General features: G+C 40.6%; 1 protein-coding gene across 9 annotated transcripts in view; it reads left to right on the top strand.

Annotated features, from left to right (window-relative positions):
- Positions 1–15,778, top strand: part of ANO1 (anoctamin 1) — a 121,218-nt gene extending 105,440 nt beyond the window's left edge. For all 9 annotated transcript variants that reach the window (XM_039537491.1, XM_039537498.1, XM_039537497.1 and 6 more), the window contains 5 exons: positions 1,253–1,405; positions 4,062–4,114; positions 7,539–7,723; positions 10,112–10,217; positions 12,959–15,778. In XM_039537491.1, coding sequence (XP_039393425.1) covers positions 1,253–1,405; positions 4,062–4,114; positions 7,539–7,723; positions 10,112–10,217; positions 12,959–13,219 — 758 coding nt within the window. In that variant the 3' untranslated portion in view covers positions 13,220–15,778. The remainder of the gene's footprint in view (positions 1–1,252; positions 1,406–4,061; positions 4,115–7,538; positions 7,724–10,111; positions 10,218–12,958) is intronic.
- Positions 15,779–16,190: the final 412 nt, after the last annotated feature.

Raw genomic sequence — 16,190 nt, 5'->3', positions numbered from 1 at the left:
ACAGAACCCGAACCACCAAAAAAGAAAATCAACCTTCTGCTGGTGGCATCTGACTCAGATGATGAAAATGAACATGCGTCGGCCTGCACTGCTTTGGATCATTATCAAGCAGAATCCATCATCAGCATGGACGGATGTCTTCTGAAATGGTGGTTGAAGCATGAAGGGACATGTGAATCTTTGCGCATCTCGCACATAAATCTCTTGCGACGCCGGCTACAACAGTGCCGTAAGAACACCTGTTCTCACTTTCAGGTGACATTGTAAACAAGAAGCGGGTAGCATTATCTCTTGCGAATGTAAACAAACGTGATTGGCTAAACAAGAAGTAGGACTGAATGGACCTGCAGGCTCTAAAATTTTACATTGTTTTATTTTTGAATGCAAGTTTTATTGTACATAATTCTACATTTGTAAGTTCAACTTTCATGATAAAGTGATTGTACTACAGTACTTGTATTAGGTGAATTGAAAACGCTACAGTACAAATACTTGTAATCAAAAATAAATTTTAAGTGTGCACTGTACACTTTGTATTCTGTGTTGTAATTGAAATCAGGATATTTGAAAATGTAGAAAACATCCAAAAATATTTAAATAAATAACATTCTATTATTAACAGTGCGATTAATCACAATTTTTTAATCGCTTGACAGCCCTATTAGTAATTGATTAATTAGTATTTAATTTAAGCATAGAGTGTCAGCTTACAGTTGTTGAAGCAGTGGAAAGATGGCTGTAATCCACCTTCCCATTCCCCTCATCCTGGAGGATGCTAAGGACTGCTCTGTGTTATGCTGGTTGCTGCAGTCTCATAAGACCATTCCAGGATTGATTGAAATGTGGTGCATTCCAGCCTCACGCCCAGCATGACTCCTCCCTGCCTCTGTCATGCTCCCTATTCAGATGGGGAGCAGGTGGCCTAAAGCTGGCTAAACCATCTTTGCATCACTCAGGGGATTTAATTATGTCAGAAGACTTCCCAGCTGTCCCTGTAGGGCATCTTCATGGTTGGTTTGTGCTGCCTGACCAGAACAAACTATCAGAACAGGGACTTATGGCTCTTTATGCTTGGATGAAGTACCAATTAATCGACTACATATTGAAATTTGTGTGAGGTATAACTCGCAAGTGTCTCTCCGTGGTTAGGGTTTGTAGAAACATTTAGGGGGAAAGCATTAATTTGTTGTAACACACCAAAGCACAGTTCATAAATACAGAGCACTCTCAGTGACACTGTTTCTCTTTTCAGTTATCCAGTTTGGATTTGTAACTTTGTTTGTTGCATCCTTCCCGCTGGCTCCTTTGTTTGCGTTGTTGAACAACATCATTGAAATACGTCTAGATGCAAAGAAATTTGTCACTGAGCTTAGAAGACCAGTTGCAGTCAGAGCAAAAGATATAGGTAAGTAAATTATCTCATGACTAGGCTATTTGGTAATGTTACTCCTTTTTTTTATTTATTGATTGATGGCGGGAAATTTTTTATGCTGAGTTGGCTTAATTAACAGGAAGATCTTTATAGTACAATTGAAAACATTAGAGTGTAACTTAGCTGTGAATTGTCATAACTTATCAAAGCTTTACTTTTAAAATATTAAGAGCAGATTAATATTTTATTAAGTAAGCATAAAACATCTGAGGATCAGGAATGATCAATAAAACAGTGAGATACAGTGCATGGTTTTCCCCATCAATAGTTCTTCCTGGCCATGCAGGTTTTATTGCGGAAACAAAAGCTTCTGCATTAAAAACTCCAGTTCCTCAGCTGGGCAGGGGAGATACATAGGAGCAAAGAGGAGACTGAGTGACTGCTGAAACATGTGGGAGTTATTTCAGCTGCTTGCTTCCTGGCCAGTATGAATTCTGGGACATTGGAAGCTAGACACAGCAGCGGACCTGGCTGAAACCAGGTCCTACAGTTGCATAGAAGCACAGTACCAGATCTGCTACCTGAGGATCTCTTGACAACAGAGGAGATGAGAGATGGATTTGCCCCTGCAAACTGTTTTCCCTCATTACCAGTTAATTGGATACTGGAAATTCACAAATAGAAAATTCAATTAAAAGAATTATTCAAGTTATAGTGTAATGTAAGTCAATATGAGCAAAGAAAATCTACTGTTAATTACCATACAATGTGTTCCCCAGCTTTGAGGCATTTCTAAATGCTCCCCATTGTGCCTAGGTATTGAAGGACATGTGAGGGATTGTCTCTGTGGTCTTTTCCATTCCTTTTGTCAAGTTTTGCCATCACCATCACATCCTTTTTTCTGTAGTTTGTGTGAGTTCCCTGGCTTCTTCAGCAACTGCTGTGTTTTTGAAATGTCTGTTTATTGTAAATCAGTGCTATTGAGATCTTTTAGGAGAATTTCAGATGAACTGAGTTTCTGCCAAGGTTCCACAGGGCCAAAATATCACCTTGTCATGAAGAAACCCACACAAGGCTTGAGACAGGAATCAACAGAAAGAAAGGAGGAGCATGCATAATGAGAGGGGATGTTCTAGCCAATAGAAATCCTATGCAATCATTGGGCAGTGAGCAGGGGCCTGCTCCTGCTTCCCACAATGAGCTCTTCACCAAGCACAACTTGTACGCAGCCCAAGATTGGCCTTTAAACAGGAGCAGGAGATTCTGTTACAACTCTGTTGGAAAAACAGATGCATTTGTCTACTACCCTAGTTTTTCTGAAACATGAATTAAGTCACTGTTGCTAAATAGAGATATACTAACAATGACCAGATTTAGAATAAATTATGAGAAAGGTGGAGTTGACCGTATGCTTATTCATAGGTGCTAGAACTAGGAGTGCTGCCGCACCACCTGATTTGAAGTGGTTTCCATCATATACATGATTCACAGTTTGATTTAATGCCTCTCAGCACCCCCACTATAAAATTTGTTTCAGCACTCCTGTACTTATTAGTTGCTCAGGGTTTATCTTAATTGCATAGGATTTTCTAGGTTACAAGGTGCTAGTCTCTGGAAACTTTATGTATAGTAAACACGCACCAAACCAGTAGATGTTAGACAATTCATCTTGAGTGTCTAAAGGCTACAGAAGCTCAAGTCCCAGCTGAGGTGCTGTTTTGTCATGAACTGTGGCCTTATACATCCAGATACCAGAATCATTGGCACAGATCAAACCTGGGACATTCAGCACCAAAAGCACAGGCCCCTAGTACATGAGCTAAAGGAGAACTCTTTTACCTGTGATTAGTAACCAGAAGGTTGTTACAATCCTGGGGAACAGTTGCTGGTAGGGTGCGTTATCAGATACACAAAATCAGTGTGTTATACCAAGACACCACAGAATGTAAGGAGAGACTGGGCAGTGAGCCTGGATGATCTTTGTGCATCGTCCTTCCACCACACCCCCAAAGTTGATACTAAATTAATATGCTGTCAGTATAGCTTTTGAATGCACAGTCTCCATACTGTAGAAACCAGGCTCAGGGGTTCCCAGATACAGTGAAGTGGGCAGCAAGGAGAAACCTTACCAGAGTGGCTCCTTTGGAACCATGCTGCTGGTGAGGAGGGCAGAGGCAATGCAAAGAAATAAGGCATCCATGTGGAAAGCCCTGGTTTATGACAGATCCCTTAAGATTGGTACTTTCAACCGAGCAATATATTCTGCAAAGGGATCTTCTGTGGAGATTCTAGTTCCCCATGTGTCATTTTTTCCTCCTTCCTACCAAAAATTATTTGGGCCCATTTGATCAAACTTCATGATTTTTTTCCGTATGTACCCGCTACTCTCTTCCATTTTGCAGTAACCTTGCCTTCCCTTCCCTTTCCTTCCCCCACAAAAGAGTGGCTGCTCAGGTGCTTTTAAAAATGAGGCAGGTGTCTAAATATGGATGTATGGAGCCATATTTTAGGTTCCTGTTGGTTTCTGTTGTATGAAATTGGGTTTGTTACAAACTGAAGACATTAAAAACCTAAATAAAGCTGTACTGATGTGCAATCATGAGACGTGGCATATACATGATATTTTCAGTTAACAATGATAAGTTTAACAATCTGAAAGCATTTACCACCATGTTTGTCTTTCCCTTAGGAATTTGGTATAATATCCTCAGAGGTGTAGGAAAACTTGCTGTAATAATAAATGTAAGTAATTCTTTATCGGTAAAATTTGAATGCAATGGGCCTGATTCTCCACTCCATTACACTGGTTTTCTTCTAACTAATCTCCACTGAAGTCAGTGGAGTCACATGATTTAAAGCAAGCTAATGGACTAGAGAATCAAGTCCAGGGTTTAGTTTTACATTGTCACAGTGTATCGTATATTATTTATGCATTATAAAAACTTGCAAAATTAAAAGGTTCAGCACTAAACACTAATTGGCAATAAAAGCCATAGTAAACATAATCAGTGGTAGCCTTGTGTCTTTTTCCAGACTATTTTTACTGCATCTGCTGACCTTAAACTAGCCTTGCTTCCTAGTAGTCTAGATATTTTGCAAGTATCTTTCCTTGACCACATTTTTAAACAAACGCTAATGAAAAAAACCTGTCACCCCTCTACACTTATTGGGCCAGATCTTCAACTGGTGTACATCAGTTCAGCTTGACTGCATTCAGTTTACACCACCTGGGGATCTGGCTCTTAATGATGTGTTCCTATTAGGAAGATGTGATATGATCCATGTCTTTAGGACTCGGTGTAGCTACAGAAATTAATAAGAATGTTTTCGTTCACTTCAGGGAATGCAGACTAGGCTCTTAGGAAAACATGCAAGACTACTTCGATGTGTCATACAATCAGACTGCTTTGGATCATTTGAGTCTTCAGAAAACTTTTAGACTGGGGTTAAAACAGTAGAATAGCTCTGACTTTCGTTTACATTTACACATTTTTCTGTGTTTGTGTCTGTGTATATATTAAACACAGGGCCGCCGAGAGTGGGTTCATGCCCCAGTGAAAAAAAATTTTGGGGCCCCCCAGCAAAGGCAGACTGGCTAAACAGGGCCGACGAAGCCAGGCCCCGGGCCCCCTTCTGGATCACCGGGCCCTGGTCATTTATACCGGTTTCCCTCCCCTCTCATCAGCCCTGATTAGATGTGTTACACAAACAAACACTATTTCATCTCACAGTCCCTTCACACCCAACAAAAGTTAGATCTGTGTCAAAGTTACAAACAAGGTGAAAAGAGGGTCTAGAAACAACAAAAGAGGAGACAATGCTGGACATGTGGCTCATCTTGAATACTGTGCATCTGTGGAGTCTCTGGTTTTCTCCCAGCCTTAAGTTCTAAGGATGTGATTTCCCCTTACATTATCTTATAAATAGATCTGGATGAAATCTTTCAACCAAAACTTTTTTCAGGAAAAAAAATGCAGATTTGGGTCAACTGAAACATTGTGCAAATTTGTATAGATTTTGTTGTATTGCTTTGGTCCAAAAAAAAAAATAACCTACAAAAAATTCTGAAAAAGTAAAAATGTTTCATTTCAAATGAAACATTTTGATTCAAAATGACTTTTTGTTTTGAAATTACCTTGAATTTCATTTTGTACAAATTAAAAAAGAGAGGCTCAAAATCAAAATAAAGCCTTTTGTTTTGAGTAGAACAAAACATTTTCTATGACCCAAAATGATTTTTTTTTAACTTTTCTATTCACTAAAAGTTTTGAAAATTTTCATTTTCAGGTCAACCCAAAAAATTTTTCTTGAATTTTGAGACTTGACAGAACTAAACAAATCTATTATTTGTACATCTCTACTTTTAAACTCCTTCTCTAGCTACTAGACAGTTGTCACTGTGGAGTCTTCTTCCAACTGGAAGGAGAAGATGAGAGGCCACTCAGAGGCCTGTGCCACTCTTGAAGTGGTCCTCAGGATAGCAAAGAGTATATAGCCCATCACCCTCCCTCCAAGCAGGTTAGCTCCACCATGTACCTCAGTAACTTGGGAAGTGATTTCTCCGCTGAAGACTGATCCAAAACCCATTGAAATCAATAGAAAGACTTCCACTGATTTCAGAGGACTTTGGATCAAGCCCTTATTTCCAAGCAGGGAAGTCTCACAGAGGCAGCACCCAGAATTGCTGGCAGAGCTAGTTCCCAATCTGTCTTATATTTTGGTGTGCTGCCTTTAATTTCCCCTTTCTCATCTTTCCTGCTTCTCCTCTTTTGCCTTAGAAAATTCTTCCTATTCTCCCACATTCCTCCCTGCAATCTCTCTTCAGGCATTACCCACTGCTGTTCTTCTTACTTTAATCTACTCTCTGTTTTCTATCTTAGCATAAGTAAAACTTTCTGTACTGCACATACATGAGCTGCATGCAAATTACAATCTCTTTCATGATAGCAATAAATGAGAAAAACCAAAGGTATTGAGAACACAACTAAATTGGCTGTCCTTGTATTCTGTGTATCACGCTTATTTATAAAACCTGAGGATAATACGAAATTTTAGTGACTGTAAAAAGACCATCTGGCCCAGCATGTTTGCTGTTTTATCTTGATCTAGTTAAAAACCTCATTAAAATTAACAGATTTTTGCAAAGCAGAGGGCATTTAAAGAGTTGATTCACAATAAGTTTTTTGCAGCACATAAAAGTACATCCGGAGCAATCAATCAGAGCTTATACAATCCATCTGGGACCAGTTGTAATTGGAGCAGAGGGAAACAGCATGGTGTTTTTGCTTTTTAGCAATGTTATTTTGTACAGTCATAGACTTAATATAATTAATACATGACAGCAAAGCACAGTAAAATCTAAGACACCTTTAAGGTTGGAAACATTACTGGTATTTAATAAGAAAAATACCTGCTATTTATTTATTCTACTCATTTATCTAAGAATAGCAAAAGACCAAAACAAAAAAAACCCAACCCTGCAGTCTAAGAAACTCTAGAGTCTAAGTCTGATCTGATTGATCCAGTTGTAGTGATCTTTAGCAGCTTTTGCTACAAGGAGATCTTGTTCCCTTTTTGTTGTGATCAGCTATTTGATATGCAGGGCCAGCTGAAACACATCTGGGGTCTCTGCAAGATCATTTATTTAGAGGCCCCATCTTCAAGGCCCAAAGTTCGGTCTGCAATCTTCTCTTTCTGTCTACTCTAAACACAGAATGTGAGGGCTTGTGATAGGGGTTGGGAGGGAGCTGAAGTGGGAACAGAAAAAGTAGTGTGTCCAGGACTGGTACATGTGTTTGTGGAATTCGAGGAATAGCGGATAGAGGTTTTGTGCTACATAAGGGTATTGGGGACTGAGTAATGAAAAAGGGGACAATGTCTGGATTCCCCAGGGAGCTCAAGTTATTTACATAGAGATCTCAGCCAACATGAAACTACTTATAGTTGACATCACGCAGCTCTGGAACTTGAGCAGCAAACATCACATTGATGGGGTTTCCATATCCTTAGTGTCCATTGGGCTGCAGACTTAGCCTTATTGTCTGAATCAGCCCACTGCATAACATTTCTTCGACTCATAAGCATTATGTGGGGAAGATACACTTGTGTATATTATCCACTAAGCATTTCCTGAATATTGCATTCATTCTTTACTCTTATGGCTTAGGCATTTGTGATCTCATTCACATCTGACTTCATTCCACGCCTCGTGTACCTGTATATGTACAGTGAGAATGGCACCATGCATGGCTTCGTGAACCATACACTATCCTCTTTTAATGTCAGCGATTTTCAAGGAGGAACAGCTCCAAATGAACCAATGGAACTTGGCTACGAGGTTCGGATATGCAGGTACTCTCTTGAATGATAGCCATTTTAAATTATTTTCCCTGTTGAATGGAAGTACTAGCTTCTTCATGTGTCTGGTGGGACTCATAGTTACACAGTCAGATACCACCTGATTTAGGTCCTGTTGTAGTCTATTGGCAGCTCAGTCTTCTTTATCCTATATAGAGAGCAGTTACCATTGAAATCTTTGCATATAGGTAAAGTTGCAGCATATGCATTGCTTAGTTTGAAAAAATGAGCTTACCATGTAAATGTTAAAAACTTGTCAGGGCATTTGCAAAGTGTTTATTGCTGACTAAGTATTTGTCAACTATTTGTGTTAGAGGAGGGAGCAAAAAAAAAAAAATACAAACCCAAGCCTCCAACATTGTATGTAACTCTTCTATCCAACTTCAGGATCTAGCATGATTGGTGAGTTTAGGAGTTTACAAAGTCATAACCACCATCCTTCCAGCTCAGGATAGGGCAACACCACTTCTTAATCATCCAAAGCTGCTGGTAGATCAGTGCAAGGCACTTTTCTCCTTTGCTTGACCAAAAAGCCTCTGCATCACTTCCAGTCACTACAGAACTAAAGGGAGATACTGGTAATCATATGAGGGTCTTCTGGAACATGCTAGTTCCAGGATAGTGCCAGTTTACTGAGATGATCTTATGTTTCCATGATTATATTTTTGAGGCTTGTAAAATATCACATCATAATGTTGTGCTGTGACATGATGTTTTGATGCAGTCCCTTCACAGCATACTGATGCTTTGGGGCAACAAGATGACATTTTGCCAAGATGTCACAATATTGCATCATGATTCAGCTTGGCAGGAATCGATTTAAATCGTTAGATATCGGTAAACATCGATTTCAACTGCCGCATTGAAATAGACAGGGGGAAAAATATCCATTGGTTACAAATGATGCAAGTGCAGCCTCCCCCATGCACCTTGTGTCTGCAAAGATTGGATGTCTCTGGCTCTGCAGCAGTGCAGAGAGACATCTACAGCCTTGCTGTCATAGAAGTGAGGGAATGGGGCCATGGCAGAGAAGCTGCAGAGACCCTCTATGTGGCTATGGGGCCAGTGATGCTGGATCCCTTCAGCACAAAGTACAAGGAAGGCTATGGTCCTGGTGGGGTGGGGCAGAGCAGAATAATTCAGCTGGTCAAGAAATCTGGGTCAACATTGAAATGCATTCTTTGCCTAGGCTAACTTAGATATGCATCAGCTTCAAAATGTTCTCAAAGCCTGCAATTGGGGATCAAAGCCAAGAGCAGCAATGAGAGCAATTCAAACAGCAAAGATAAGGACAAAGATTGGAGACATTACAGAAAAAAGTACAGGATTTTGGTCTGTTTCTATTGGGAAATGACAGAAATTGACAAGAGGGGAAAAAAGGTAGATCATTCAGAATTTTTCTTAATTTATACTATTTACAACTATCAAAGAAATCAAAAGTTACTGTTAATATGCCTATTAAAATTAAAAATCACTTTTATTGTGACATGAAAGTGAAAACCAAGTAGAATCAGCAAAGTTATCTCCTCTTGCCTCCCTTTCCTTTCCTCTGTATCCCTGAGGTGATCTCTGTGGAGGGAGGAAATACCAGTTTGATTGAAATGTTTTCAGTGTAAAATTATGACTAGAAGGGAAGAGTAGGCTTCATGGCCCAATACACAGCACTGTATTTTTTTCTCTCCTTTCCCCACAAGTCCCTTTTTAATTCCCATTCCATCTTTTCTCTCACACTCCCTTTCTTCTTGTAAAATCACATTTCAGAATATGGAGATATAATTCCTACGTACATATTTAATAGAATGGTGCTAATTTAAATTCTTCCATTTTTTGGTCAGGATACTTTTTAAAAACAAAATAAAATTGCTGTTGATACATCAGATTCATCGAATATATAAGCCAGTGCTATGATGAAATTCTTCTTTCATATCCACTCAGCAAGAGCTTGACTCCAATCTTCTGTTCTTCCTATGTGTGGAAATCTAAATATTGGAGTTCTGATTCACCATATCAATCTGAGATCAGTGTTTTGCTCTTATAGCTGAACCTGAAACATAAAATACCTCCCAAACTTGGAAGAAGTTGAGGTTGTGATCTGAATTTTGCAGCTTAGCCCCTCTTTACTCTGAGTTTATATTGTTCATATTGATCAGAAAGCATAAACATTTAAGAGTCGTCATCTTCTAATCCACATAAAATTTGATAAAATTATTTTATTGTGTGTTTGTTTTGTCTTGGTTGGCTGGATTTTTACACAGCCTTTTCTGTAAGAGGGATTTGTATCAAGAAGGTCTGAATTAGTGTTTAATGCGTATTCCGTATTAAATCCTAATTGTGTGAACATTTTAAAATAACATCCTTGATTTATGATGTCTTGTTTTACAGATACAAAGATTACCGAGAACCCCCATGGTCTGAAAACAAATATGAAATTTCAAAGGACTTCTGGGCTGTCCTAGCAGCAAGATTAGCATTTGTGATAGTTTTTCAGGTACAGTTTGATGGAAATCTTTTCAGACTCCTAACAAGGAAAGAGACATCACATATACATACATAAAACTATTCCTTAACTAAATGAGATGAGAGTCCACTGAATATCATTTACCAGTCAAAGGTCCTCCCTGAGGGCACTGATCTTCACAAACTTCTCAAGCATGATGCAAAGCCACAGAACAGCCACAGGATGTATTCCCCCACAGGGATACACTGCTCGCTGCACCACATGCAGTGTATATAGACCAGTAACTTTAATGAGAGGTGAGGTATCACTCAGATCCCATTTAAATCCTACAAGCAGGGGTTAAGAAAGGATTTAAGAGCAGACTTGGAGTAACCAATGTGCACTCAGTACACTTGCACAGGGCCCCCAACATAGGGGGTGCTCTGCTCGCCGGATTTGATGGCATTGCAATCAGGGGTGGCTCCAGGCCCCAGCACGCCAAGCACGTGCTTGGGGCGGCAAGCCGCAGGGGGCACTCTGCCGGCGCCACGAGGGCGGCAGGCAGGCTGCCTTCGGCAGCTCGCCTGCGGAGGGTCCGCTGGTCCCGCGGTTTTGGCAGACCTCCCGCAGGCGAGCCGGCAGCCTGGCAATGGGCCAAACTTGAGTGGTGCTGTGATCGTAAAATGATACTCATTCGAGGCAGGCAGTGGGAGTGAAAAGAGTCACTGGGCAGCCACCATTAGGAGGAGCCTCCCTAGCCCAGGACAGCAGCAGAGTGCTGGGCTGGGACGGGGAGGAATGGGGGTCCCACTGATGAGCCCCCAGGAAGATCCCAAGGCAGAGGGTGAGGGGCTGGGGGTAAGTTGTTGGTGGTCTATTGGGCAAGTGGGAAGGGATTTAGGGCTGTGGGTGAGGGATGGAGGCAAGTGGGGAATGTTACCAGGATGAGGGGGCAATGGCAACTGGGGCTGTGGTTCTGGGGGCTTCAGTGGGGAGGGATGTATGTCAGGGCTGATGGGATACATGGGAGGCTGTCAGGAGAAGTGGGGACTGGGGAAGAGTTGCTGAGGTATATATTGGTCGGGAGGTGCATTCAGGGCTCAGTGTGGTAGGTATGTATGGGTTGGGTGTGCTTCCTGAACCACCCTCTATTCATGTTGTGCAAATCTGGCAGCAGCTGGAGCAAAGCTCGAGCAGTCACAGCATCCCTCAGGTTTGGCCCAGCCACTCCCTCTGTTATGACAGCAGATGAGGTGAGGCAGTCACTGGGCCTAATTTGAACCTCACCACTCCCAAGTTCATGTGCTCGCCTTTCTGTGGGCGGCCCAATGCAGCCTAATGGCCTCCCTCCACGCAATCACCCCTTGGGTAGTGTGTCCTAATGGCCAGAGTCCATATAAATTACTCCCAGCATTGTAGCAGTGTGGTCCAATGGCCAGAGTCCATATAATTTCCCCCCTCGCAGGTGGGGTAGTGTGGCCTAGCAGCCAGAGTCCGGGTAACCAAGTATTAGGGTAGTGTGGCCCAAGGGCCAGAGCCCATATAATCACCCCTCTCAGACAAGGTAGTGTGGCATAGTGGCCAGAGTCCATCTGATTCCCATGGTGTGAAGGGCTGGTAGGGGGACCCAGGCCCACACTCTTCACCGGGTCCTGACTCAGGGCTCTGGTAGTGGCAAGTTCCCCTTGCCACCAGCTCGGTGGGATCCACCCGAAACATGCCCGAGCATCTGTGTGGCTCTAATGCTGTTTTCCTCTAAAGTTCCCCTGGGTCATTTCCTACCATAAACGCTGGGTTCTCTGCTTTGGGGGATCCTCCGTTCTATTCCCCTCCTATGACGTACTCCGTCTGGGCATCAGGGTGCATCCCAGCTTGGCTGGCTTCTGGAGCACAGACTCTCCTTCCTTGGAAGCTGGCGGCGTGCCTCCTTCCCCTCCAGTGGACAGCCCAGACTGAGCAGCTCTGCAGGCTTTTATACTTGTTCTCCAGTTGGAGCATGCCCAGCTGAGCCTCAGAGGCATGGCTTCCTCTGCTAGGCAGGAAGGGTTAACCATCACAGTCCAGAACACAGGGCCTCAAAATTCTTTACATCAAGCCTGCTTAAGTGGTACATAGGCTGCTATGCTGGTCCTGAGTGGATTTCATCACGAGTCATTTCTGGAGCAGGCCAAAAAAAGAATTTCTAGCCATGGGAAACGCTAAGATTTCAAAATTTTGATTCCCTCTGAAATTGGGAGGAAAAAAGCCAAGATCTCTGCATTTTTTGCTAAATAAATATATTTCATATAATGGATTACATAAACATCAAAACTGAAGTCAAAACTAAATATTTGACCTTATTGAATTGTTTTGATACTATTCCATCAACATTTTTGACAAAATGGTTATGTTCCCATGAAATGTTGTGTTTTGTCAAATCAGCATTTTGTAACAGTGAACTGTTCCGTCAGAAAATCTCAGCCTTCTTAGTCATTTTTCATGCACTGTTAATGTCAAGCATAAAGAGCCATATACCAACTACAATATTTCCCTCTGTCTTCTCATTACTGTATATTTTCTGCATCAGTCAGGGAGACCTATCCCTGCCATTTTCCCCTACGTCGCCTAATATTTATGGAAAAGTGATGGTAAAGCTAAATAGTTGACACATGGAACTTTCAACATGCTTGTGACAAAGAGAAAGGCCCAGCCTAGAATATTGTCCCTTCTGAACTACAACAAAAATCTAAATATCTGTATATATTTTCATTTCATTTGACCTTGCTAACGTTTTCTTAAAATCTATTTTTCAGAACTTGGTCATGTTTATGAGTGACTTTGTGGACTGGATTATCCCAGACATTCCCAAGGATATTAGTCAGCAGATTCATAAAGAGAAAGTTCTCATGGTGGAGGTGTTCATGAAAGAAGAACAGGGAAAGCTGCAAATGCTAGAAACCTGGAAAGACAAAGACATGAAAAAAGGTGAAAACTGTAACCACCACAGCCCCAAGCTCTCAAGGAGCCAAAGCGGGAGCATGTCCTCCTGCCATTCATATCACATTGATGTATAGAAGAGGAGGGTAGTTTTGTTTTGTTGAGGCATTCCATTGATAAACAAGCCATCACTTAAAGGGCAAAACTTGATTTATGGACACCCAGGTGAATGTTTAAGTATGTGCAACCATTTTGCTCCCATCTTTGTGAGAAGTGCACTTCTTACAAATATGGAAGGCCACATTCTATTTTGGATAGGATTTTTTTTTTTAAGTAACGCAGGGAATTTTTATATTTCATAGTTAGATAACACTGTGGATGTTAGTGTGTGTTAACAAAATGCTGGTACTTAAAAATGTTCTCTGAGAATCTGACTTTAGCTTATTAATTAAGAAATAACCAAAGTAAATTTCAAATAATAATTTTAAATCTTTTTGGCAGTCCATTCCTGAAAGGCTTCGAGCAGATTTCCAAAATATATGCAAAGTCAATTTTACAATGTGCTCTAGCATTTCATTTAACGGGAGAAAGGAAACAATATAAACCTTATATGGCATCTTCAATTTCAAAAGATGCAGCTCAGCTCCCCTGGCAGACATAATCTGGATTTGAACCTTCAGATCCTAGGCAAACAAAACTCCCATTGCAGTCACTAGGCTATATACACTGAAGCTGATGCAGGGTAAATTACCCATTGGGAGATTCACCCCATCAACAGGGAAGCGGGGAGGAGAGAATAGCTTTTATTTTACTTTTTATTTTTAAAGCTGGGACTCCATAGGGACCCTGCTAGCAGTCTGCTGTGCACTAGAGTCTTCCATTTGGGCACTTCCCCACTCAGAAAAATGAGAAGAGGAAGTCAGCACAGACCATGTAATCTTAATCCCAACTCTGCGCACCACTGACAGCTCTTCACTGACCCGAAAAGCTCATCAGGTGAATGATTCATGTTGATGCAGGTGCTCCGGTGCCCTAGACAGTATTGTGGTTTTGTTATAGTCTACTAAGGGTTCTGGAGCAGTAGCAGCACAGCAGCAGCACAATTTCATAGGATTTCCCAGCAGCCAGAGCACTGTGGAGCATTTTCAAAAGTGTCCTGAATTAATGAGCACATGTATAGCTACAGTAATTTACACTGCCCTGCCTAATATCTAGGCACCATCGTTGCTGAAAGGATACACCGAATCCACCTTTCCCCACCAGCTCCTTCTCTACAGCTCACTCTCCTTTGCAATGAAGAGGAGGTCACACCATCACAGCCACTTTGCTTGGCTACAGTCTCCCCAACATGGCAGACTTTCTGATCCTAATAACATCTACCACAGACTATGCCAGGAAGAGTAAGGGTAGATTCTGTGTGAATATGATCTTATTGTCTTTAATGGAAGTTTTGCCTATTCTGGAACTACAGGACCAGAACTTCAATTACAGGACTTTTATTTTGTCTTAAAATATGTTATTTTATATATAATATATATGTCATTTCCTTAAAATAAATCTAAAATCCTTATCTGGAATGCATATCCAGACCCCATCAGTGCAACTCTTTTCATGTATAGTACATTTTTAGTTTAAGGTTTGTCTAGTGATAAACTACACTTCCTAATAATATTGGTGCAATTAACCTTATTCCCTTTAACACCTTCTCTTGTCCATGGCACTTACACTGAAAACAGGAAGCTAAACAATAAACTAAACTAAATAAAATAAAAACAAAACTTTCAGTCTATCTACTGTATGATTTGTTACAAAACCAAATGTCAAAAGACTTATACTTCATGAAAATAAGTGGGGGGGGTGTCTTTTTTCTTTTGTTTGCCAAAGCAATTTAAAGATTTAAAACAGAACTTTAAAAATATCACACTTTGTTTTGTAATATTTATTGGTTTTACTATAAAGTATGTGATTACCTCCAGATGTTTTTTTCTGTAGTCTGTTCAAAAAGACACCAGAAGAGAAATTATGTGGAAAGAAGTGAATTATAATAACCAAATATTGTTAAAACTAATTTAAAATATTGATCCAACCAAAGATTTTTATTAATAAAGGGCTTATATTTTGTTAATGCTTGTTTCTCTAATATTTTGACTTGCAGGAATGTCACTATTTTTTTTAATTATAATTTGAGATGTTTAGTAAAATAGGGCCAAATCCTGTCTGATTTATTCTCACACAGAGTAAGCACTGTGTCTGGTAGTACCTGTATGCAAAATCAGGCTCACTGACTGCAGCAGAGTCACTAGTATGAGTATGACAAGCAGAGTTTTGTCCATACTCCATATAGAAAATATAATCTTTATTTCATTTACTAATAACCTAAAAAGTCTAGAAAGAAACAAACAGGTAGACACCTTTTATGAAGATAAATGTTAGGGAACTTACTCTGAAGGAATTTCAACTGTAAATAATTTATCTAATATTCTTGGCTTAATACTGACATTCCTGTAAATAGTAAACTATACCCAAGTACATATTTGTCATAAATTTTATTATTTGCTGAAATCATAAGAGTAACTGATGGTTATACTTTCTTTTGTACAGTAAATTGTTTGTTTGAAATGAGATTTTGTATATAAATACTGTATTACTACTTAGATGACTATATAAAAATCCTTTCATGGAAACCATTTTTTAAGAAAAGGAAATGCTTTAATTTTTTTGTTGAACATTTATTCAGAATAAATTTAAATATACAAGAGTTTCTCCTGTGGGACAGATTCTATTCCCCGTCATCACTACAGACTGTGTGCAAACATGAGTATTGTTGGACTTGAGAGACGTGGAAAATGAGTTGAATGACTGCACTACAGTTTGCATAAATGTGGTAATATTGTTACATGCACTACTCTTTACACCAATGGTGGGCAACCCGCGGGCTGCACACGGGCTGTCAGGGTAATCTGCTGGCGGGTCGCAAAACAGTTTGTTTATATTGACCATCTGCAGGCACGGCCACCCGCAGCTCCGAGTGGCCGCGGTTCACTGTTCTCAGCCAGTGGGAGCCGCGGGAAGTGGTGCGGGCCTCAGGGAGGCGCTGGCCGCCGCTTC

Source organism: Mauremys reevesii, linkage group 4 (genome assembly GCF_016161935.1).
Source record: "Mauremys reevesii isolate NIE-2019 linkage group 4, ASM1616193v1, whole genome shotgun sequence".
Lineage (NCBI taxonomy): Eukaryota > Metazoa > Chordata > Testudines > Geoemydidae > Mauremys > Mauremys reevesii.
Note: the sequence above shows the minus strand (reverse complement) of the source record. Positions and strands in the feature narration are given on the sequence as shown.